Here is a 26258-nt window from a genome sequence, read left to right as displayed (position 1 = left end):
GGGAATGGTGTCAGCTTTGTGGGGTTTCACTCCTTGTGGTGGATTTAAAATTAGAGATCAATGCTGCTTTTTCTGGAAATGTCAGTTAGCAGTATTAAAACCCATAAAATGTTTGCCATTGAAGCCTGTCATGGTAGATAGTTATTCCCTTTAGGGGGAAAGAGACAAAGATAGTGTGGGAAAAGTTAGTGCTGTATCTGGGTGACACTCTTGTATATAGTCCTGTTATCCCCTCTTACTAATCTGCTTATAAAACTAGCAGGAGACCTAGTGAGGCAATGTGGGCTGTAATCAGTATCTAAGATAAGTTATGCTTGCAGATTATGGTGAAGAAGAAATGTCAGATCTGTACGGTACATTTTCAAGATGTTGATAAATTGAGTGTGCAAAGAACTAAAGTTTCAGGTCTAGAAAACATGTACAGGCAGTCCCCGACTTACGCGGATCCGACTTATGTCGGATCCGCACTTACGAACGGGGCTTTCTCGCCCTGGAGGTCGGGGCGAGAGAGCCCCGTTCGTAAGCTGCTCCGGTGCCCCTGGTCTGCTGGAGACCGTCTCCAGCAGACCAGGGACACCGGGCGGGTTCCCGCGCTTCTGAGGCTTTGCCAGAGCAAAGCCTCAGAGGCGCGGGGAACCGCCGCTGCTGCCGCTTCAGTCTGGGTGCCTGTGGTCTGCTGGGGACCATCCCCAGCAGACCACAGGCACCCAGACTGAAGCCGCAGCCGCGGCGGGGTCCCTCGCCTCTGAGGCTTTGCCAGAGCAAAGCCTCAGAGGCGCGGCACCCCGCTGCGGCTCTGCTCCCCGTGTCCCTGGTCGGGGGGGGGGGGCGCAGCTAGTGTGCTCCCCCCCCGCCCAGCAGACCAGGCTTTTGTTTTGGACTCTGGGGCAGAGCAGCTGGGGCGCTGCCGATTGGTCCTGCAGCGCCCGCTCTGGGCACTACTGGACCAACCCGGCAGCACCCCAGCTGCTCTGCCCCAGGCATCCCCAAGTCAGCTTCTGCTGAAACTGACCAGCGCTGACTACAGGAAGCCCCAGGCAGAGGTGCTCTGCCCCGGGCTTCCTGGAATCAGCTGCTGATCAGTTTCAGCAGCAGCTGACTTGGGGACGCCTGGGGTTGTTAAGTTGATTCTGTATGTAAGTCAGAACTGGCGGTCAGTTTCAGCAGTGTCTGAATCTGGACGCCAGTTCCGACTTACATACAGATTCAACTTAAGAACAAACCTACAGTCCCTATCTTGTATGTAACCCGGGGACTGCCTGTAATTCAATAACAGACTGAGAGGATCTCAATCTATTATCCTGATTGTAATTTTTTAAAGTTCAGAATGGATCATTACATCATATAGTCTGACTTCTTGTATAACAGGCCATAAAATTTTCACCCAGGTACTCCTTTGATTCCAGTCTTTATTTGAAGACCTATACAGGGAGAAGATCCTGGTGGCTACAGAGTAGGGATGTAAAATCCCAGTTACAGTTAACCCATTAAGTGGGATCTGGGACTGCTCACACCTACAGCTCTGTTCTGATGCTGGCCATTGACCCGTTTTCAGCCCCTGCAACAAGCAGCCTACAGAAGGGTCAGCAGTTGTGAATTTGAACAGTCTGCCTCAAGAGTTTGAATGTTAAGATGATGTGCCTGTCGTTTGGGGAGTTGTCTAACTCTGATGGCACAGCAGTTGCAAAATTGCTAACAAGTTGTTAGTTTGTACATAAATCTAGCTTGCTTTTTGACAACAAGTAGTAATTTCTTGCAAGGAACTGCTAAAGTATTTTGGAGCCTCTTGAAAAATGAGGCTAGAGCAAGCTCAGTACTCAGAGACCCTGAAATGAACTGCAGGAATACTAGAGACAAAAAAATCTTGAGCTAAGGGAATTTTCTCAATGTGCAGAAGACAAGATCTAAAAATTAATCCCGTATGGTATTTTCAGATAAATAAAAATTTAAGGTAGGTAACTTTAAGTATCAAAACTTGAAAATTTCTCTGAAAGAAATCTAAAAGTTGAACATAAACATTTTCCTATCCATTAGGAAATGGCAGTTTTTAACAAAACTATTATTTACTGGGTGCATACATTTCATTCCTATGGGTCAGGTTCTCATGAATAAATTCAGATTTTATTTGGACACTTCACTCCTTCCCTATAACTGAATTTTATCTCAAGTTAGACTTTTTTCAAACCATTAAACAAAATGGAAAAATGTCTCTTTAGGCAGAATAATTGCAAGAATGTTCTATATGAAACATTCTGAAGTTGTGGTGTCACATGGTTATTACTAAAATATTACGGTACACCTCTACCATTTGTTAACTGACTTCAAGAGGTGTAAGTCTATTGGGAATTCATTGCTTTGAAAATCGAAGTAGTTTATTTAGTATCTCTCACCCCTCCCCCCCCCCCCCCCCCGTTTCCCGCCCCCCGCTTTAAGATTTTGACCTGGATGCCTAAATGCCATTTTTTTCCATAAATTTTGATTGCATCAAAACTGTAATCTAGACCAGTGATTACCAGACTTAGGGTTGTTAACCCAGTGCTGGGCTGCAGGACACAGGGCACTGGGTCGACAGCTGGAGCTCTGTGGGGAGAAAGGGCATAGCTCCGTGCCAGCCATGCAGGGAGCTCTTCAGGGGGAGCTCCTTAGTAGCTGTGTGGGGCGCTCATGGGGGGGGATTGAGAAGGGATTTCTCAAAAGATATAATTATTGGGTCACAGATAATAAAGGATTTTTTCCCAACTGGGTCACAAGAAGAAAAGTTTGAAAACCACTGATCTAATGTATATCCCTGCATGTTTCCCTTATAACCTGTTTTGGTTATGGTACAAATGTGTATCATATTAGTGTCTTTTTAAGATGCCTCAGTCAAATGAACCAATGTTCAGAAATGTTTGTTTTCCTCCATCAATAGGTGGAAGCAATATGAAGCATATGTACAGGCTCTGGAGGGCAAATACACAGATCTTAATTGTAAGTTGGTCCACTTTCATATTGATTAATGTTATATAAATCTAAGTACACTTTCTAGTGATTAATATCTATCTAAAAAAATTCCTGCAGAACTGCAGAGTGATGTCATCGTCACTCTGTGTCCCTTCTGTCTCCTCTCCCCTCTCTGTGATGCTCAGGGGCAGGTGCTGCTCAGTCTCCTTCCTCCCCCACCTCAGTGCTCTGGGTGGGGATGCTGGGGCTGGTGAGGCTGGATGTGGCAGGGAGGGGGTAGAGCTGGGCCTGGTGAAGTCTTGGCCTTACCCCCCTCCCCAAGGTGGGGTAGAGCTGAGGCTGGCACTGTCTCAGCCATGCTTTGGAGGGAGGGGAGAGGGAGAGCTAGGACTGCCTACCCACGGGGAAGCGGGGGAGAGGTGTTGGTGAGTTTAGGAAGTAGGGAGTACAGCCCCCTAGTGCCTTGTGGGAAAAAAAATTGCAGTGAGGAATAACCAGAAACCCAGACACAAAAGGTTCCCTAAATGGATCACTGGCCAGGATGGTTTAGAATAGGCCACACAAGAAGAGCATCCTCTAGAGCAGATTTCCATCTCTCGTGTACTTTCAGCCAGTTGTCTTCCATTGAAGATCTTCCATTGGCTTCCATTTTCAGCAAATGGTCTGTAGTCTAACTTTAAAACTGCCCAGACAAAAAATAAAGTGCCCTTTTTAAGACCACCTTTGGCAATCAGGGTCTTACAGCCTATCCTGTGAGAGAGGCTGTTTTTGTAAAGCATTATAGAAGGGATTTTTGGTTGGGGCAGAGGTCTAAAATAAGTTGTCCACCAAGCTTTGTACAAATCATGTACCTTAAATTTGGCCCCTTGAATATTCCCAAGATATACTGTTCTCTAACTGTAGTTATAGGATCTTGGCACACTAGAACTGGAAGGAACCTCAAGAGGTCATTGAGTTCAGTCCCTTGCCCTCATGGCAAGACCCAGTACCATCTTCTCTAGACCATCCCTGATAGACATTTATCTAACCTGCTCTTAAATATCTCCAGAAATGGAGTTTCTACAGCCTTGCTAGGCAACTTATTCCAGTGTTTAACCACCCTGACGGTTAGGAAGTTTTTCCTACTCTGCAACCTAAATCTCCCTTGCTGCAATTTAAGCCCATTGCTTCTTGTCCTATCCTCAGAAGCTATGGAGAACAATTTTTCTCCCTCCTTGTGATGCCCATTTAGATACCTGAAAATCGCTATTGTGTCCCCTTTGTCTTCTCCTTTCAAAACTAAACAAGCCCAATTCTTTCAGTCTTCCTTCCTAGGTCATGTTCTCTAGACCTCTGATCATTCTTGTTGCTCTTCTCTGGACCTTCTCCAATTTCTCCACATCTTTCTTGAAAAGTGGTGCCCAGAACTGGACACAATACTCCAGTTGAGGCCTAATCAGAGTAGAGTGGAAGAATAGCTTCTCTTCTTGCTTGCAACACTCCTCTTAATGCATCCCAGAATCATGTTTCCTTTTTTTTTTTTTTTTTTTTTTTTTGCAACAGTCAGTGTTGACTCATTTATCTTGTGGTCCATTATGACCCCATGATCCCTTTCTGCAGTACTCGCTCCTAGACAATCACTTCCCATTCTGTATGTGTGAGACAGACTGTTCTTTCCTAAGTAAAGCACTTTACATTTGTCCTTATTAAACTTCATCCTATTTACCTCAGACCTTTTCTCCAGTTTGTCCAGATCATTTTGAATTATGACCCTATCCTCCAAAGCAGTTGCAACCCTGCCCAGCTTCATTTCATATATGCAAACTTAAGAAGCGTACTCTCTATGCCAATATCTAAATTGTTGATGAAGATATTGAACAGAACCGGTCCCAAAACAGACTCCTGCAAAACCCCACTTTTTATGCCCTTCTAGCAGGATTGTGAACCATTAATAACTACTCTGAGAACATATCAGAGGGGTAGCCTGAATATGCATAAACAATGAGAAGTCCTGTGGCATCTTCTAGACTAACAGACTTATTGGAGTATAAGATTTTGTGGGCAAAGACCCACTTTGTCAGATGCATGTAGTGGAAATTCCAGAGGCAGGTATAAATATACAGGCACGTGAAAAGAAAAGAGTACCAATCAGGCCTTCCTGTTACTGTTTCTCCCTCCTCACTGAGCAATGGGCGTACCCTGTCCTCTTGCTTCTAATATATTTATAGAAACTCTTCGGCTGTGTCTAGACTGGCAAGTTTTTCTGCCAAAATCAGCTGCTTTTGCGGAAAAACTTGCCAGCTGTCTACACTGGCCGCTTGAATTTCCGCAAGAACACTGACTTCCTATTGTCTGAAATCAGTGCTTCTTGCGTAAATACTATGCTGCTCCCGTTCCTGCAAAAGTCCCTTTTGCGCAAAAGGGCCAGTGTAGACAGCTCAGATTTGTTTTGTGCAAAAAAGCCCCGATCACGAAAATGGCGATCGGGCCTTTTTTGCGGAAAAGCGTGTCTAGATTGGCACAGACACTTTTCCGCAAAACGTGCTTTTGCGGAAGAACGTCCGTGCCAATCTAGATGCTCTTTTCCGCAAATGCTTCTAACGGAAAACTTTTCCGTTAAAAGCATTTGTGGAAAATCATACCAGTCTAGACGGAGCCTCCTTGTTTCCCTTTATGTCTGTAGTTAGTTTGAACTCATTTTGTGCCTTTGCCTTTCTAATGTCCCTGCATACTTGTATTGTTTGCTTATATTATTATCCTTCTCCTTTTTGAAACAAGAGACTCTTCCACCTGTTCTCAGTTGTGATGAATGATTTGTTTTAGAGATAGCTGAGTTACTAGTCCTAGCTATCTGTCACTAATTGGATTGGCAGATAAAATAAGTGACTCACCTTCTTTTCTTTTCTCTCCCCACTTTCAAATCTTGAATTCATTTTACCACTACTCTTCAGAGTGTCTGCTCTATTGTTCAATCTGTGCTTGCTTCAAGAGAGACTGACATAGAGGGGGAATATGGTAGAGGTCTATAAAATCATGACTGGTATAGGAAAAAGTGAATAAGGAAAAGTTATTTACTTATTCCCACAATATTGGAACTAGGGGTCACCAAATGAAATTAATAGGCAGCAGGTTCAAAACAAAAGGAAGTTTTTCTTCACTCGTGCAGAGTCAGCCTGTGGAACTCCTTTCCAGAGGCTGTGGTGAAGGCTAGGACTTCTAATAGGGTTCCAAAAAAGAGCTAGATAGCCATTGATGGACCTAACCTCCATGAATCTATTAGCCAGGATGGGTAGGAATGATGTCCCTAGCCTCTGTTTCTCTGGAGGTGGGTGATGGGGAAGGCTCACGTGAGGATTACCTATTGTGTTCCCTCCTTCTGGTGCATCTGGTATTGGCCACTGTTGGCAGACAGGATACTGGGCTGAATGGACCGTTGGTCTGACCCAGTATGGCCATTTTTATGGTCTTATGACATCTAAGTGGCTTCATGCTCCTTGTGTTTTTGTAGGAGCAACAAACTAAAATGAGTGTATGCGGTGGAGTTTCCATCTGTGCTCACTCTAGCTGTGTAGAAATGCATGAAACTGACTAGATACATAACTTTCACTCTGATGGTCCTGTCCTCTTTATGTGCAGGAGCATTAGTACGAGCACTAATAATCAGTGGCTACTACTAATTTTGTACAAACAATAGTTTTAAAATCTTTTCCAAAACTAGTTTTAGAAAATAACATTATTTCGCTTAAATAACAGTACATTTTAGTTGACAGATGCTATGAGCAAAAAGTTGGTTCCTGATCCTGTTCCCACTGAAGTCAGATGCTAGCAAAAGTTCTATTACTACATCTGTAGAAACAAAAATTGAATCCCTAACTTACATTTCTGACATATCTAATATAATTGTTTTAACATGATGTGTTTAGTTAGAATTGCAATTTCATTCTGTCACATTTAAATGTGACATTTTGTGATGTCTGTGTGGCCATGGGGTTTTGACATTCCGGCTTGAACATAAGCAGCATTGTTTATAGACTAGAAATTGCATTCTCAGCAGCTGTGCTCACACTCCTCAACCTGTAGTGGCTTTTTTCTTTCTGAAGACATTTTTCCCCCTTAATACTAGTGCAGGTTTTTTTGGGTGGTAGCAGCAGAGTAGGAGTGCTAGCAAAGAAAGGGCACAAGCAGTGGCTGGCTTACATTAGTGCTCTTGCGGCTGCTACCACTGATACTTACTGATATTTGACATGATAGAAACATTTTTCAGAAAAGGTCTAGAAGAAATTGTACTGTAGAAATGAAATGTACTGTAGAGCAATCCCGGTGTCTAAACTAGGGATGTAATAGTGTAGTCAAGTAAGTGATAAGCAAAAGCTTATAGGTTAATGCTATAGACCTCATGCATTTCCTCCCCCCAGATTCTTTGCCAGTAAATTTTTTAGCAGGCTGGCCGGGAGCTCGACTCTCCTGGCTTGGCCAGGTCCGCGACCTATCCTTGCTGCAGCTCTGCATTTAAATTGTATTAGGAGCTAGATGGGTAGGCAGCCTGGCTCAGTTCCTGCGAGCTAAGCCCCGTGCCTCCCCCTAGACAGGGCTGTTGCCACCCGACTCTGTGCAGCCGTGTGGAGTGACAGGCAGCCGGTCTGCAAGGGGAGCTTTCTTTTAAACTGGCGCCCCTCCTGGATCAGCTCCCTCTTGGCATGCCATGTTGCTGCCTGATAGAGAGGCAGCAGCGCAGAGTGGCAAGGGGCTCCTTCAGGAGTGGGGATGTGGCCCACTGGGTGCTGGCCTCATCCTCAGGGACTATAAAATAGTCAACTAACTGATAAAATTCATGAGGTTAATTGACTATTTAATTAACCAATATTTAACATCCCTAGTCTAAACCTTGATGAATTTGACTTACTGTTGCTTTAATTTACTCGGAAAACAAACACTGGTTACTTTAAAAAGCTACATCATAGTCTTTGAACTAGTCTTTTGTAAACTAGGCTATTAATTTTCATGCTTTCTATATTTAATCATTCATATCAGCTAATGATGTAACTGGATTGAGAGAGTCTGAAGAGAAGCTGAAGCAACAACAGCAAGAGTCTGCCCGAAGAGAGAATATCCTAGTGATGAGACTGGCAACTAAAGAACAGGAAATGCAAGAGTGTACTGTAAGTTTTTGATGTTGATAAATGTCTTAATGTTACATATTCAGCTAAAAATATATTCCTGTATTGTGTGTAGCTTATGGGGAAAAATAGGATCATAATAAAGATATTCAATCTAAAGAGTATAATTTTCATGATGGTAGAATATACCTTTTACTTAAGGTAGAATGTATAATCTCCTGTATATTTGAGTCTGTCTGTGTGTACGTCTTGACTGCTTTGTTCAAGAAGCCCTCCTAAACAGTAAGAGCTAGGACCACCAAATTTGGCATGTAGCTTCCTCTTATAACTTAAGTTAAGGGTTCGATTGTGCTAGAAAAATAGGATTGCATCTCATAAAACCATACAGAAAAACACAGAATTGCCAGGCAGTCAAAGAGGTGTTACCTGCACAAATTGCTCTATCCCTTCCACACTTTAGGAACCTATACCTTTACCTGATTCCTAGGGCTCAGGGAGCAACTTCCTGCAGATATGCAGGCTCTTTTGCCACTGGAAGAGCCTTACACAGTAATATTCTTATTCTCTATATATTGACAATTCCTAAGCAAGCAGAATACACATGCTAAGCGCACAGTGTCATGCTCACCAATCCTAATAAAGGCAAGCAGATTTCCCCTGTTGACCAGGCAAGGTCAGTCTCTCTTAGCTGCTGCATGTTAAAATTGTGCAGAGGAGGTTTGGAGGTGAGTTCTTCCAGGTCTTCCCTCTTTCTGTCTGTCTTTCTTTCTTGGACCCTAGTTTATATAGTGAAACTTGAGTCCTGCTTAGCTATACCGTACCCAATTATTTTAGTATAATTTTACTAACCAATCATACCATACCACCTTAGTTGATTTACATCTAGCAAAATTAATTATACAGCAGACAGAAACAGTTACAAACCAGACAAACAGGAAAGCGAGGACAAAAATCATGGAATGCGGATTCCATAACCTCAACTATTGGTAAACAGTTTCTTGCCAGACGAAATGCTATTAATTAAGTTTTCTCTACCTATCTTGATATGTTTCTTTATCTGGTGACAGTGGGTGCTATTAGGACAGGATCCCCTTCTCACAGCCTAGTGTGACACACTATTTAATGCAGTTTAGATGGACTGTGAGTGTGTGACTCCAGGCTTTACAGCTAATGGTTGCTGTTCTTCAGTTTGGCTGCAGAAGAAGGCTTTAGTTTAGGCCTTCCAATATGGCTACAGAAAAAACATTTTGTTACAGAGGATGGCTGACCCCTTTCTTTCCTCTCCCCCCCCCATATGTCCTTTTAGAGAGGGCAGGGGTGCTGAAGGCCGCCCCCCAAATTTGTATGGGGATGTTGCTGACTGTTCCCCTTTGTCAGGGAGCCAGAGGAACGTGCACAGTTTGCTGCATTCCTCACTCTGGCTGGGAAGTACAGGGGGCAGATGAATCTGGTCCTGCCCCAGTCAGCGGAGATTCCCTGCCTCTCTTCCTTGCCCTCCCCATGCCCATTGGAGCTGTAGCATCCAGGGAGAAGTGCTTCTCCTCTGGCTTCAAGCTGCTGTGGTGAGAGAAGTCCTTTCTCACCCCAGGACAGCCTTCATATGAAACCTTTCACTCCCAGGCTCACCTCAGAAAAAGAATTTAAATGAAGGGGAGGGGGGGGACCTTGATGTTTTAAAGACCTGAGCAATGCCAGGTAAACCTTTAAATATAAAAGAAGGACCAAGAAATACGTAACCTTGGCGGGGGGGAGACAACTGAGCTGTTAAATTTCAAAATTCTGAGAAGGAAAAAAACAAAACCTTTCATAAATTATGGCATTGATCACCTACCCGAATCAGAGGGAATGGTAAAAAACCAGCAACAATTACTAGAAGATTTACCTGGTGTTGCTTAAGTCCTTAACTCAATTTTTGTTTTACTCTCTCAAATATGTAGATCTCTTACAAACTTTTGCCAGCAGATGGCTCCCTACTTCACATAAGATCCCCATTGCTTTGGGTCCCTAACTCTATTTTTATTTTTCTTCATTTCAGTCTGAGATGGGCGGGGGGAGGAGAGGGAGAGGGAGAGGGAAAATGAATTACTCCATTCCTCTCTTACCACAGCAGCTTGGGGCCAGATGAGAAGCACTTCTCCCTGGCTGCTGCAGCGGGCACAACCCAGGGAGGAGGTGCATGTCCCTGGTTGCGGGGACAGACAGAGTAGGGATATTAAAATGCATTTATGCAAGTAAATGTGTAACTGCTGAAATTCTCAAGGGAAACACATGGGATGGGGAGAGCAGCTCCTGCTTGCCCCTTTCTCTCCTCTCCCCCTCCCGCCTCCCATGCTGCTGCCTCTGATATAGCAATGTGGGTGTGTGTGGCTCCATGTAACCATGCACGTTAACCAATGAGCCTCAATTCATCAGTTAACCATGTACACGATTACATTTTCACATCCCAAACAGATACTTTATCTGAAATGTATAGTAGATAGCTGTCCCTTTCTCTAACCCAGCCTCCTGCTGGCCCAATAGTGTTATAGCTGTCTCCCCTCCTTCCGGTCATTCTACAGCAGTGGTCACCAACCAGTAGATTGGGATCCCACTGGTAGATCTTGGAACCTCTGACAGGTGATCCTGACTAGTTTGGCCAAAAGGCTATCAAGTGCTAGCACTTCAGCTGCCCCTCCCCCCACTGCTGTTCATCTCCTGCCCTTTGCCTTGGAGCTGCTTCTCCCCCTCGGGAACCTCCTACTTTCTGGGCAGGGTAGGGGAGGGAGAAGAGGGGTGCTGATGTCAAGGTGCCCCCTCTCCCACCCTGTATCCTGTTTCCACAGAGCAGAAAGGGGACAACAGGACTTGGGATGGAGTTTGCTTGCTGCTTTAGGGAGTGGTCCAGGGCTAGGACAAGGTAAGCCTGCCTTAGCCCCATTGCACCACCACCCAGGAACCACCTGAGGTAAGCAGTGCCCAGCTGGAGTTCACATCCTGAAACCCTACTCCAGTCATGAACCCCCTCCTGTGCCCCGAGCACCCCTGCATCCAAACGTCATCCCAGAGCCTGCACCTAGAACCTGCTCCTACCTCCCAACTGCCTGCCCCAAGAGTAGCTTAGAGCCCCCGTCACACTCCAGATCCCTTAAACCAAGACCAGACCCCAACTGTCTGCCCCAACCTGATGAAAGTGAGTGAGGATGGGCAAGAGAAAGAATGAAGTGAGCAGAGGCGGGGCTTTGGGGAAGGGACAGGAAGGAAGTAGGGCAAGGGTATTTATATTTGAGGTAGATCTTGGATTGCACTTAAATTTAAAAAAGTGATCTTGTGTTTAAAAAGATGGGAGACCACTGTTCTACAGTATAATGCCTTCCTACCAGACCCCTCGTTTTCCATTTTAGGAGAAACTAATTCTAGGCACATCCCATTGTCTTGTCACAACCAACAACTAAATCCTTACCTTTAAGTTATGTTAAGAGGAAGCTATATGCCAAATTTAATGGTCCTAGCTTTTATCATTTAGGACAGGCGTGGGAAACCTCAGGCCTGGGGGCCAGATGCAGCTCTCTGCTTACCTGCTTCCAGCCCCCGAGGCTCAGGGGCCTTCCCAGCATTGGAGAGCCTGCACTGGCACTCCAGCCCCCCTGCTGCCGCACCACAAGGCTGGAGCACACAATGTACTAGGCTGGGCCCTCCTAGGCTTGGATGTGGGAGGGGAATGTGGGGAGTGTCTTCTCAGATGGGAGCCACATAAGTGGGGGGGGGGGGGTTTGTTTGGTGACTCTTTTCTGTCGGTCATTAGCCCCAATCCCAAAAAAGGTTCCCTACCCCGATTTTTAGGAGGCTTTCTTGAACAAACTCTCTCAAATATATAGTAAATGAGACTTTTTCCTACTCTTCTTCTCTCTCCCCCCTGCCCCCCACCATTTTTTCTCTGGTTCTTTTTTCTCTGCTTTGTTTAATTTGATCTCTTAAGAGTCCCCTTTTCTTGTTTGGGATTTTCTGGACCTCCATTATTTTCTACTCGTTTTTCTCATATAATCTGGCTTTCTTATCTAGTCACGTATGTTTTTTCAATCAGCTGCTCCTAAGAGAAATCTGTAAAATGCTTTCTCCACCTAGGCTACGTCTACACTGGCCCCTTTTCCAGAAGGGGCATGTAAATTTCACCAGTCGTCGTAGGGAAATCCGCGGGGGATTTAAATATCCCCCGCGGCGTTTAAATAAAAATGTCCGCCGCTTTTTTCCGGCTTTTAAAAAAGCCGGAAAAGAGCGTCTACACTGGCCCCGATCCTCCGGAAAAAGTGCCCTTTTCCGGAGGGTCTTATTCCTACTTTGAAGTCAGACATGCATCTGACGAAGTGGGTCTTTGCCCACGAAAGCTTATGCTCCTACACTTCAGTTAGTCTATAAGGTGCCACAGGACTCCTCGTCGCTTTTGTAAATTTGTATTGATTACACACACACAGTCAATTACCCACTTCTAAACATCCTAAACTGAAAGCGCCAAACAAATGATCAGATTTAAGGTTCTGCCTTCTCCAGCTCTACTGAAGTACTATTCTTGGCCTCTTCTCCTGGCCCCTGCCGATCTTCTCTTTTGTCTTGGTTCCACCCCAGGATTCCCCCACTGCCCTCTTTCCCCAGAGACTCTGGCATCTTCACTTAAGGCCTTCACTCTCTCAACTGGTGTATTCACTTAAGGCTCTCTCTCTCTCTCTCTCTCTCTCTCCACTCCAGCCATCAGAGTCTGCTCTTCTCCCCTGTGGGTCTCTTGTAGCTTCTCTTCCCCTTCTGGAACACTGGCCCCAGAATAGTGTTCCTGGATGCCTGCCCCCTTCCAGGAGCTCACCAAAGGATTTAGCTTGACTCCTGTGACTCAACTATAGGACAGCCAGAGAGTCCCAAACTGGTGGGCTTCCCATGTGGGAGTATCCTGTCTCCTCTATAGCACTTTTCCCTGTACTCAATTATCAGCTGTATTTAAGTAGTCCTTTCTCATGTTCTGCAGCTGGGTCACTAAGGCTACACAGCAACATTATTTCAAAATAACATAGTCTCTGTCTATACAGCTGGCAGTTATTTCGATATAATGTTGAAATGCTGTCAAGCTGGAGGACTTCTTACTCCGACTCCATTTTATGAGGAGTAAGGGAAGTTGGAGGAAGAGTTCACTATTTCAAAATAAGCTACGCAGTTGACATAGCTCAATTTGTGTAGCTAATTTCAAGTTGAGCCCTGCTGTGTAGACGCACCCTCAGTTGCTGTATCCCCATCAGATGGGGATTAGCTGGTAGGTCACAATGAGGGCTGAGCATCATTTGTTTTAAAGGGAGGGACAGCCTGTGACAGTCTTGTGAGTCTTAGAATAGCATTAAATTACTGCATTTGCAGACATGACGCACCTAAAGAAACGTCTTTTCATATTTTTAAGATGGAAATGCATTTTAACTTCAGAGTGTTGAAAAATACAAAGAGCAGCTTGCTTTTTCCTGTTTAAAAAAAAATGTACATGTTTGGAGCAGCACTGCTGTCCTTTATGAATCTCCTTTTCCCAAATGGTAAAAAGGATGGACTGTCCTCATCTAAGTGGTGCTGTAGAAAAGATAAAATGTAAGATACTTTGACTTCTAAAAAGTGTTTTGTTTTTTGTTTTAAAGTTGCAACATTGAAAGTGAAATTTATTCATAATCAAGCAGCAGCATTATTTACAAGGGGAAAGTAAGGCTCAGTGAAAAATGGTTGAATGCTGGGACTTCATAAATGAACAAAATAAGTTAGTGAAAGCTCACTGTTTAGCAGAAAGATGGAGCCCATTAAATAACTATACTTAGTTCCCTACCAGATTCGTGGTTCATTTTGGTCAAGTTCATGGTTATTTCATGATTCTAGATATTTAAATCTGAAACTTCATGGTGATATAGTGTGGTAGTTCTGCCCTAGAATTGATTTTGGGCGGGGGGGGTAGAAGGGGGGCGGGCAGAGAAGAGACAGAGGGGTTGCAAGATTATTGTAGGGTGGGTTGTGGTATTGTTACCCTTCTGCACTGCTGCTGGTGGTAGAGCTGAGTGCCCAGCCAACAGCCACTACTCTCTGGATGTCCAGCTTTGAAGACAGTGCAGAAGTAAAAGTGGCAATACCCCCATTTCCCCTAAGATAAATTGCAATCCCTTTTTGGATCAGGACCCTCAGTTTTAAAAATTTTTGATCCTTCCTAGTGAAATCTATATGGTATAGGGTAAAAGCACGCACAAGATCAGATTTTACCATCTGTGATGCTCTTTTCATGGCTGTGAATTTGGTGGGGCCTGAACCATTGCAAAATGGTCTAAGTAAAATAGTTACATAATCCACGTTATATAGTTTGTAAACATACAAAGTTTGCACTACACAGCATTCTCTAACTTTTGAATGCCTGACTTTGCAACTTTAGTGTTTTAGTGTAGTTTTGTGTGTGATATCTTTATATAAAGGGGAATATGTAATAAACATATTCTTGGAAAGAATCTTTGAAAAAAGGCTTTTTGACAAGTTGCTTGTTTGAAAGACCTGTAAACAATTAAAATTTATATTCTAGGTAAAGCCAAGTAAAACAGTGAATATCATAAAGTTACATACTTAAAACCTAATCAGTCAAGACTTTTAAACTGGTTTCATGGACTAAACTGCTGTTTACCATGGTGGTTGTGATTTCAGTCAGATTATTTTTCTGTTGCTCTGTGAAAGACTCACTCAGACAGCATAAGCTGATTGTACAGTCATGCTAACTAGACCTACAGTTCTGTCAAATGCACAGAAAAATATTTGGTTTCTCAGTTTATTTTATTATTTATACAAAATGGCCTCAATCCTGCAGGCAGATCCCCATGCCAGGTCAGAGCTTTCTTGACTTCAGTGATGCTTTACTTCAGGGGTGGGGAACCTAAGGGCCTGTGGGGGTGGAACACACACAATCTACCAGCTTTTGGTGTGCAAAGGGAATGTGGGAATGTCTTTCTCATCAGTTGGGGCCACGTTAGTGAGGGGTGGTATGGGTATTTGTATTGGTTTTTGTTTTTGCTTCTCACTTGTGTGTGGGCGCCAACTGATTTGTGGTTTTTTTGGGGTCAGTGACTGCTGACCCACAGAAAAGGTACCCAACTCCGCTTTACTTCAATACAAAGATTTGCCAGTGCACATCAACCTACAAGGTTGGGATGTGGGACAATGGTAATAAAAAAAAGTTGACTTTCCTTTAAACCTGTGAAACTCTCTTAACTTATGTTATTACTGTAATCAAGAAACATAATGAAAAGTTTAGGAACCATATTAAACATGGGATATAATTTCAACAAAAAGATGCATTAAAATAGTTCTATTTAGCACCTTTTAAGTAAAACATACATTTTTTGGAAGTGTGAATTCTTTCATTTTAAAAACCATGTCTTTGTATTTGAATCAGTTAAATATGGTAATAGAATTTCTATAATTCATGTGTTAAAGGAAAATATGTAAATTGGAAGTAAATACAAATAACAATTATTCCTCAAGTATTTTATTACTGCATTGCATGGGCACATAAATCAAAACAAAAACCCGTATTTTTTGTTGAAATATAGTTTACATTCATTTAAAAGTTTAGTGAAGTTTCATACGCTCAGTAACCAAAGATAGGTTTTCAACCTTTTGAGCCTCTTGACTTTTTTTTGTATAAATACTGCAAATGATAGAAAACAGCATCAGAGATGCTTGTCTGAAATCCTGATGTGTTTATGAAGACTTCAAACAAGTAATTTGGAAATAATAAGACCCATTATTTATATGTCAATATGAATGTTATTGTTCTGCTTTGGATTTCATTACAGCTATGGGGAAACCATTGAATTTTTACTTTGATAGCTGAAAACTTTAGATTAAATATTCTTTCTACTTGTAACTTTTCAAATGAAATGTGAACAGTAGAAAAGCAGAGGCTTATCGTAGACTAATTTATACTCTTATTATGAAAACCAAATTGAGGGGGCATAAATTCTTTGGATGGAGAGGAGCAAAATTTGTAGTTTTTAAATCAGTCTCTTTTTTTAATTGAGTTCATTTTCCTACTGATTATACTTTAGTTAATATTGCTATCTGCATCTAAACTTAACAGTTACAATATGGAAGGAAAATGAGCTGCTTTTAACTCCATCTTGAACAGAACAATTTGGTTTCTTTTAACTCTGCACATTTTTTAAATTATTGAAGCTTTCTAAATTATAAATGAATAACAGTTTTTCTCTTGTTTTTGTGCAGAATCAGATTCAGTACCTCAAGCAAGTCCAGCAGCCCAGTGTTGCCCAACTGAGATCAACAATGGTGGACCCAGCCATCAACTTGTTTTTCCTAAAAATGAAAGGTGAACTGGAACAGACTAAAGACAAACTGGAACAAGCCCAAAATGAACTGAGTGCCTGGAAATTTACGCCTGATAGGTAAACAAAACAAATACTCCCCAGTCAAGACTTCCCTGACAGTCCCACTGCGAGAATGCTATGGTGGGACAGCCAAGTACTCGTTTCCACACCAAGACTCAGACGTTTTGAGCCAAAAAGCCACATTTTTTTTATACTGTCCAGCTTGTAATGCTTAATGTAAAACTTACCAGATGAACCTTGTGTTTCAGCTTTTTTCTCCCCCTTTGCTTCAGAGGCCTGATGACGTCGGACTATTCTGAAGAAGTGGCCACCTCAGAATATTTTTCCTTTCTAGAACATGTAGAACATGCAAAGTGGTTCTATTTGAAGAAATAGAGGGAGAAACAGAAGTCTTAAGTCTGTGGCACACTGTGTCTACAGACAGTTTGGAGGAGAGAACCTAGCGATTTTAAATCCTGAATTGAACATGTAAAATTCCAGTAAAATGTAAAAATGGAATATGCTTCGCTCTTAACCTTGAGCCTAGTGACGTAGAGACACTGTAAGTCAGTTTTGCCAATAAGACTGTGGACTTCCTGCTTGTTCACTGAACTGCTGGGTCAAAACTCAATGAGGTGAATTTTTCATTAAAGAGTTTATTTGCTAACCAACTTTGAATAGCCATGACAGAGTGCTATTTCACATTGCATCAGCACTAGTGTACACTTTTGATTGACTGTTTAGCACTTAGGCTCTATAGCATTTCACGGAGCCTTAAGTCAATATGGTTTTAAATTATGGATTTGTTCTCTGGATGGTTGATACTACTGTGGATTCTTAAAATTAGGACTGTACAAAAATATAGGTAATATCTAATTGCAGGTTTTAAATTATTTGAAGCAATATTTATTTTCACAACTAGAGTGTATGATGAGGAAAACTAGTTGTGATAAGTATTTCACTGCATATTTCTATGCAGAAAAATGAGAATTTTTCTAATCTATTCTAAGAAACTATCTCAAATGCTTCATATATAAGGTATCCATAATGGCACCTGTCTTCAGTGTTGGTGTGAGGTATCTTTTGTTTCATTGTATGCCTGTTTTTTGTATTACATTTCTATATAAAATGTGCCTTGAAAGAGTTGTTAACATAGAGTTTAAGGAATATCAGTGATTATACTATTGTATTGTGAAACTTCTTTGGGAATGAACGAGAATGTTACCTTTTAAGATGTCTCGTTCTCTGAAAAGAGAGAGAAGACAATATTCTCTTAAGAGAAAAACTTAAAAGCATGCACCCTTCTGGCTGGAATCAATCAGGAGCTTTGCTGCTCAAATACAGATGCTTTTTTGTAATGTTATCCCAAGTTGTCTGCAAGAATAGTAATATGGCATAGCTCAGATTACGTGTTTGGGATGTGTAAGTGTGCAGAGAAATGTGAAATTATGTGGACTGGTATAGTGCTCATGTATTTTAGCCAATTAGTTTATCAGAACAATAGTGTTCTAGATAATGAAGTAAACCGGGCACTATTTCATCACTCCATCCAACACTATGAAAAGTTCAGTGTAACCAGGACTTTACAAAAAACAAAACAAAAAGCAACCCTAAAACTAAACCCCAGAATCTGCCAGTCCAGATTTATAAAAGGTATTTTAAAGTGAGAACTGCTTATTATTCAAAATGAAGTTTTCATTAAGATCACTTACATTTGAACTCTTCACTTCACTTAAGTATCTTAAGCTGTATGCTTTTTGTGTAGGTAACAATAAGCCTCACTAGTGGATTTACATCAAAAGAACACAAACCTTCACAATCTTAACTTTTAAAAAATACCATACATATATTTGAACCTACCTTGTGGTAGAAGTATTATTTAAGACTTTAATGATCTAGTATCCAAAGGTAAGATTTGCATTAATGAACAATTGTCAGTGTTTTACCAAGTAACTTGAAAGTATTATTTACTATAATATGCAGTAAAAACTACTCATGCTAATTTGCTTGGTTAGCGTGGGGTTAACTTGGAGTTTATAAATTTATTAATATATTTCGAAACAGGATGCAAAATTGTCCTCTGGCTCAAAATATGCTGTGTCACTAAGGTGACAGATGTTTCTTATCACTTTGTCTTAATTTCAAACAGAAGTATTTAGGCATTTTTTTTGTTCATTTTTTATATAGTCTTGGGGAGGAGGCATGTTGTATTTAAAAGTAAGTGATAAAAGAGAACTGAACAATATTCCCAAATTCAAATTCTGTGTAATCTGAGTGTAAATCATGGTGCAAATGTATAAATATTATATATGTTCAGGAAATAGAATGTAAGGAATCAACAGTATTTCTAGGTTGTTTAAATATTTTGGGAACTCTTCTATTTGTCATTGGGTTCATGATTTTATTTTCATTGGTAAAGGGATAATGAGTCAGATGGCTAAAGCTATAAAAGGTTTGTAGAAATTTTCATTTATCCTTTCATTAGGAACAGTTTCCTGTTATTGTCCTGTCCTCCTTGTGATAACCGCTCTTATTTCATGGCACCTCATTTCATGTTTGAAAGGGTTGATGTTCTCCTTCAAAACCTGAAAGTATTCTGAACTAACACAACACATCTGCTCCAGTCCAGTTTAGCATCGAGCCTGGGACTTCATTGTAGTAGATGCGCATACAGCATTATTCTTGCTGACCAATGTTTAGAGATGGGAAGGATTGAGTGGTTTTATTAAGCTATTTTAATCACCATTGATGCATTCAGTACATACTACACATTTTTGTTTAAATAAAATACCAGCAGAAACTTCACTCATACGAAGTTTACTGCTAAAGATGTTGGTCTTTTGAAATTTAACAGCTTTCATTTTTACAGGTGTTTTAATATGTGGTCACATGAATTTGTTAAACATACAGTTGCAAAACCTGGTTCTGAGATTTGAATCAGAATTATTTCAAGATATACTGCCTTTGATATTCTTGCATGTGTGTTTATCTTTACATAATTCAACATGCAAGGTAGGTTTGATCAAACTAATGCAAAATGTTTGGACAGTCTTAAGGGGGAAAAATTGCATTATAGGTAACTGTGCAAATTCCTATACGGGTAATAAAAAGAAAGGTTTGTGGCAGGAACAGACACGGTGAAGAAATTAGCAGGCACTCTAGAATGGTATAAAGTTTCTGAGGTTGTTATGGTGCATGCTGTTAAATGCAACAGTTGGCAATGACTGCTACAAAACATTTACATGATTATGAACTTTAAACTTTTTGAAATCGATAGTGGTAATAAATACAGAATAAAAAGCCTACCAGTAGCAGGAACTTGGAAATGGCTAAATCCTGGCGTAGGCCTGTCTTTCACGATATCTGTCAGTTAGTTAAGTCCAAAGTGATCATAGTTTACACAGAATAAATATCCCATAGAATATTTTTACCTTAAATTGTATTACTTGTATTGTATTAGGTCAGCACAACTCTAAGCTTCAAGGACTTGGCATTGGACATCACATCAAGATAAAGAACAGGTTGCTGCATTAAGCAGATATTCCAGGATTTTACACAACCAGATTCCTTCTGGAGCAGCCCATCTGAAAAATGTGGGAGAGTCAGTTGGAAGACTTTAAATGGGACAGAGATGGCAGATCTCTTAATCTGAAGTGTTAAAAGCTTGAATGCTTAATAGTATTAATTTGAGAGATGATTTGAAGTGACTCTTGGATGAGGTTTTTCTGGTGAGAGCTGTGGTTGTGAAGCATACTAGCAATTTTTTTACCTTCTTAATATACAAAATTTCATTCTGCCTTTGTAATCTTATTACACAATCTCAAGCTGACCTCCTCAGGCTTGTTACCCACTACAAGTCCTGAAGTTCAGTAACAAACATGATGAACTCTGTTTTTTCCAGAGCTTTCATTTCCTGTGATAGAGGACTGATTCATTATATGTGTTGCTGAACCTCAAGGAAGGCAAAATGTGTTTGGTTGCTTTTCTAGCTTTGGTAGACCAACAGTGTTAAGAGCTTTTTAGCTATCAATTTTATTCTGTTATGAAATACATTATTGCCTATATATTAATTTGCATACTAGTTCCTATAATGCTCTACATTGCAGTTTTAACATGAAGATTTAAGATGTGCATGTGTTCCTGATTTTACAAAAAGCAGAATGTCAAATCTGCTTTTTTCCCCACTAAATATTTTTTGATCTGATGTTGTCTTGGCTTTTGATCGCCAACCATTCTTAAAAGGACACTGAACCTCCCTGCTGTCTTGTGTTTTTAAGCTCCATTTTCCATTATCTCCCCTTAAATTCTCTGAAAGACAAAAAGGAGGAGCTGACTGTAGGTGCTGGGAAAACAAGCAATGTAATTGTAGTAAAAAGTGCAAATTAAGGAAAACTACAAATATTTAATCATTCAGGTACATTAAGAAATACGTCACGCTGATCAAAAAAATGAAATTCAGTCTCCCAACCTGACTGTAAAAAAGTTGAATAGTAATAAAATACTTCTAGTACATTAAGCAAAAAAGCATTTTTAACATGCTGTTAGATTACCAAGTGCATACTTAATCTTTTTTTCTTCCTTTGAGAATGGACAAATGCCAAATTCTGTCTTGATAGTCCAGATGTCAAGTAATCAAAGGTTGTGGCCATATTTACAGTAATAGAATTTGCCTTTCACTTTTATGGAACAGCAACAGAAGATCAGCAGACATTGGAACAGTATGTGGTAACTATAGGGAGACTTTCTGCTATGACAATTACCTTGAGGGCACAATGTTCCTTAAATTTTGACATGCAGAAATGGCATCTCCTAGCTCTTATAATTGTAACTGAGGAAGATTGCAGAAAGTTTTATTTTCATTTTGTGATAGATGGCTCTTTCCTTTGCAGCCAAACAGGCAAAAAGTTAATGGCGAAGTGTCGAATGCTTATCCAGGAGAATCAAGAGCTTGGAAGGCAGCTGTCACAAGGACGCATTGCACAGCTTGAGGCAGAGCTGGCTTTACAGAAGAAATATAGTGAGGAACTAAAAAGCAGTCAGGATGGTAAGGGTTTTTTAAGAAAAATGGAAATTGCCTTGCATTTGCACTGGCTTAATTATTTAATCTACTGATCATGTGGATATTGTAAATTCTTTCATTTCCTGACCACTTGAAACACTTTTTCCTTTCCCAGAATTAAAGGGACAGTGTCAGATTAAATACCTTGTGTTGATACTGGTTGTCTTAGATCATTAAAATGAAAAAGTCATTCCTAACTTTACTATTTATGATGGGGTATGTGTATGCCATTTTAGGGTAGAGAATGAAACCATTTCATATTTTGGGTCTTAACACACTACAAATACTGAACGGTTAAAGCTAAAACTCTTTTTAAAAATGCCATGCAAATATTAATGGAATGTTTTCTAGTCAAATGTGTCTCACAATTTGATAAACACAGACTTTAACAATACCTAAAATCATTACAAATGTTCTCTGTGATCTTTGTTTCAGTGACTGGTTTTTATGCAATTGTTCTGTAATGTTCACAATCCAAATATTGAAGCGCTTTTTTTAATGTCTGAATCTGCAAGAGATACTACTTGTAAACTAATTTTCTCCATAGTTGAAATGAAGGAAAAAATTCTCTACTACTAAATTTTCAGCCTTAACGGTTGTTTGTAACATGGGTAAGGAATTGTTTTTAAACATATTGCCCCAACAGTGACTCTCCAATAGATATTATTTGTAAAATATTTAAAGTTTGGGATTTAAGTCTGACCCTGTGTTCCTGAAACCGGTTATGAAAAAGCAAAACTAGAAATCCAACAGGACTATGTGGATTTTGACTAATATAACCTGTATCTAGTTAACAGTTTGTGTAAGGCTATCACAGCATCAGAGAGCATGATTTTTACCTGACCTCTCAGTTCTACCCTTCAGAAGGTGGAGGTAGAACTGTGTGCCCTAGGCTATGTCTACACTGAAGAGCTTTTCCAGGATACCAGAAGAATGTGGCAGAGCTTTTCCGGGATACAAGGAACATGTCTGCTTTTTTGGAACAGTTTCCAAAAAAGCAGATGTGTTCTTTCAGCATCCTTGTATTCCTCATTGTATTAGGAATAATGGATGTTTCAAAAGAGGAGGTTTCTCTGAAATTTGGCCCCATGTAGATGGGTCAAATGCCCGAAAAGCCTCTTCCAGGAAAAAAAAAAAGCAGAAAAAGATACGCAAATTGCAATTCACAATTTGCATAATCTTTTTCCAGTATAACTCTGCAGTCTTGACATAACCCTACTTTGCAACTGGGCCTGAATATAACCAGGACCTTGCAGCCCAAGACTTGAGTGGCTTTTGCTGGTACCTACAGTGAGAGCCATGTGATCCTGCCCAATGATTGCAGCCTGCCTCGCAGCTTCTCAAGGTGCTGTGTCCTCCAGTTGTGCCCATGACTTGTAGGGGCTGCAGTTGGGAGCCAGGCACCACTGTCCCGCAGCTACAGATGGCTGTGGGGTGGGGGTTGTGTGCCTGCCATTGCTGTGCCACCCCCACTGTGGTTAATGGAGCTGTGGCTGTGCCCCTCAGCATGGCAGGGAGCTCAGCCTGTCAGTCCTTCCCCATGAGACTCCATTCCTCTCCCCTACATAGCTCTGCCATAGTTATTTTTATTAAAAAGGCCTGGACATATCACACCCTCTGTAAACTTTTGTTAGGTCACAGGCAGCAATCTGACTCATTTTTACTTAAAAACAAAACAAAAAAAAATCCATTATAAAATCTTAGCCTTATTTATGTGACATGATGTACTTGTTCTTGAAGATAGGATTATACATTTCCTTTTGTGAGGATACTTTTCCTGAATTCCTCTAGACATGTAGAATTGCATAAAGTTTCTACAACTGGCATCAATTTCCAGTAACACATTGTAATCAAGAGTACCTTTTTGGTTCCCCAAATTAATGTGTTAAACTACCCAACTGACTTTTTTTCTTTTTAATTTTATTAATTGGTAATTTAAAACAATGAAAGCAAATGATATTTTAAGAATTACCACTGATATATTTAATCTTGAATATAGTGCAATGTTACAAGTTCCAGAGTGATTTTCAAAGTAACCATTGGGGGTATGAGCACACCCTTTTTGTGGAACCAAATGTTCTAAGTGAAGTTATAGAAGTCCTGAGACTTTAATCAGCCCACAATTCTGTTTTCTTCTACCCTGACCATTTCCTTTCTGTTTTTTAAGTCTTTTGTGTAGTTGCAAATAATATGAGTTAAGAGTTCTAAAGTCCTTTGCTTATAAATCATCAAAATAAAGTAATATAGACTGCATGCTTTGCTTGGTCATCTTATAATGTGCGGCTTAATGTAAAAAAAAAAAAAAAGACCAAATATTGCATTGTAGGATTCAAATAAAATTTGCTCAGTTTACAAATACACTTTTTTCCTTTCCCCAAGTCCTAGTATTGCAACCTCAATCCAAGCTATGAGAGGCAAGCTGTTTTTGTTATATATCCATACTACAATTTTATGGTTGGAATTGGTTAACAGTTCTGTTAATGATGTGTAAGTCATACTGGAATCCATCTCCTGTTGTACTACTTATGCAGGGTTGAAAGGACAAAAAATAATTAACACTTATTCTGAATCATTAGTTTACTGACAGTAACTACGTGTAGCCCATATCTTGCATAAGAATGTGTTTTTGTCACTTTAACTAAACTAATTACTAAACTGTTGTATCTGGAAGTTGTTTACTTGCAGTATATTGCCCACTAATCAGCTATGTCCCAGCATGTATTTCTACATCCTCCCTTTCTCCAAGAATGGATTTCTCCACACTCCCACCCAGTAGCTATTTTTAAAAAGTGCAAATGGCATTGGGAAGGAATTCTAAGGGTTTCTTCCATACAAAATATTGCTTCATCATACATTTTGCAGATTCAGCAGCTGAAAATACAGACCTATAGGAACCTTGGCATACAAACCTTTAGTAATATCTTTGCTTGGATTTATTTTAACTGCCTGAGAATCTAGATGTGAACTATTAAATGTGTCCTCCAATGTGTTTTCTCTATATAGAATTGAATGACTTCATCATCCAGCTTGATGAGGAGGTAGAGGGTATGCAGAGTACCATTTTGGTTCTCCAGCAGCAGTTAAAGGAGACTCGCCAGCAGTTGGCTCAGTTCCAGCAGCAGCAGTCCCAGGCCTCAGCCCCAGGTACCAGCAGGACTCCATCTTCTGAGCCTACAGACCAGGGAGAGGCTGTAGGTAAAGATTGCAGCCGTCTGGCTAACGGACCGAGTAACGGCAGCTCTTCCCACCAGAGGACGTCTGGGCCTGGATTTTATAGGGAGGGTAGTGGTACAGAAGATGATTTCCCAGCATCTCCAGGGAATGGTAATAAGCTCTCCAACCACTCTGAAGATAGAACTGTCAGAGGAGGTTGTAGCTACATAAACCAACTAAGTACTGGGTATGAAAGTGTAGACTCTCCCACTGGCAGTGAAAATTCACTCACTCACCACTCAAATGACACAGACTCGAATCATGATCCTCAAGAGGAGAAAACAGTGAGCATGAAAGGTAACAGAACTGCGGGTTCTCGTCATGTTCAGAATGGTTTGGACTCCAATGTAAATGTCCAAGGTTCAGTTTTGTAACCTTTTTTTTTCTGCAACACTTTTATACAGTGTCATTCAAATTGGGAGAGGATACTGTCCAGAAACCATTTAAATTAGTGCATACTTGTCACAGTTTTGCCTTTTTGTGGGTTTTTTTGCTTCAATACCTCTGCCACTTTGGAAATTTTAACAGTTAATTACGTTGAATGTTGCTAAAAGGACATTTGTGTAGGCTCAAGTTATTTTTATATGAGTTAATGTGAAGTTGAAATGGAAATTATTTCCACAAATTATAAATGATGTCTGTACAAATCTGTGTATATCTAGAACATGTGCTGTGTAAGGGCATTCTTACTCATTGTTATACTTACACCACATTCAAAATTTGTCATACTAGCTGTGGCTTATGATTGCCAAGTTTGCCCAGTACAGTAGTTTTATCACTAAAAGATGGACTTGTTGAAGGAGTCCTGTAGTAGTTCCAGTGTTAATTACAGTTTTTTCCACCATACATCTGTGCATTTCTCCTTAGGTGACTGAATGTTTAAGAAGTTTGTGTGCATAGTTACTCAGTTTTTAAGAACTGTTGTATCCTGTTTATGCATATTGCTCTGTGACTCCGATATTATCTTACCTGTACTGACCAAACCTAAATAAAGACTTTTAATAATGTAATTTATTTTAGTCTGCATTGGTTTCATATGATGTATTTACATACAGTGCATTTTACTGTACATGTTTTCTGTTGATTTGCCCACTTCCAATCTACATAGTAAAAAATATGCTGAAGACTCACCTTTGAGACCTACTGTGGCATTTTATTTCAATAAATAAAAATAAGTTCTTGTAGTTTAATTCCAGATTGGTTTGGTGTCTGGTGGTGCTTAGTTTGTAAATACTATAAAAGATGAAGATATTAAGTTAGTTACGATCTTGTTATAACTAACTTTGTTGTTTAAAGCAAATATTAAACTGCTTCAAAATATATCACACTTTATATTTTCAGCTACACTGTATTGGTGAAATACAGTGGCTTGTTACAAGCTCTTCAGCACCTGGATTTGTGGTGACATCTTTAAAGGTAAAATCAAAGCAATTTAAAAAGTATATTACATGCTATAAGGTGAGTTTAAGGATCAAATAGAATTAGGAACCAAAGTGATTTAGCTATATAATGATACAAATGGGTATTTTTATTAACAAACCTTCAAGCACCAGACCGATAACTTTTACACTGTACATAGCTGAGGCAGCAAAAGTG

General features: G+C 40.4%; 1 protein-coding gene across 2 annotated transcripts in view; it reads left to right on the top strand.

Annotated features, from left to right (window-relative positions):
* The window catches only part of WTAP (WT1 associated protein), a 42488-nt gene extending 16696 nt beyond the window's left edge, over nucleotides 1-25792 (top strand). For both annotated transcript variants that reach the window (XM_006115006.5, XM_006115007.5), the window contains exons 4-8: nucleotides 2912-2970; nucleotides 7954-8081; nucleotides 16290-16468; nucleotides 21280-21434; nucleotides 24453-25792. In XM_006115006.5, the coding sequence (XP_006115068.1) occupies nucleotides 2912-2970; nucleotides 7954-8081; nucleotides 16290-16468; nucleotides 21280-21434; nucleotides 24453-25036 (1105 nt within the window). In that variant the 3' untranslated portion in view covers nucleotides 25037-25792. The remainder of the gene's footprint in view (nucleotides 1-2911; nucleotides 2971-7953; nucleotides 8082-16289; nucleotides 16469-21279; nucleotides 21435-24452) is intronic.
* Nucleotides 25793-26258: the final 466 nt, after the last annotated feature.

This window comes from Pelodiscus sinensis, chromosome 3 (genome assembly GCF_052426305.1).
Source record: "Pelodiscus sinensis isolate ZL-2025 chromosome 3, ASM5242630v1, whole genome shotgun sequence".
Classification (NCBI taxonomy): domain Eukaryota; kingdom Metazoa; phylum Chordata; order Testudines; family Trionychidae; genus Pelodiscus; species Pelodiscus sinensis.
The sequence above is the reverse complement of the archived record's forward strand: the minus strand, read 5'-3'. Positions and strand labels throughout refer to the sequence as shown.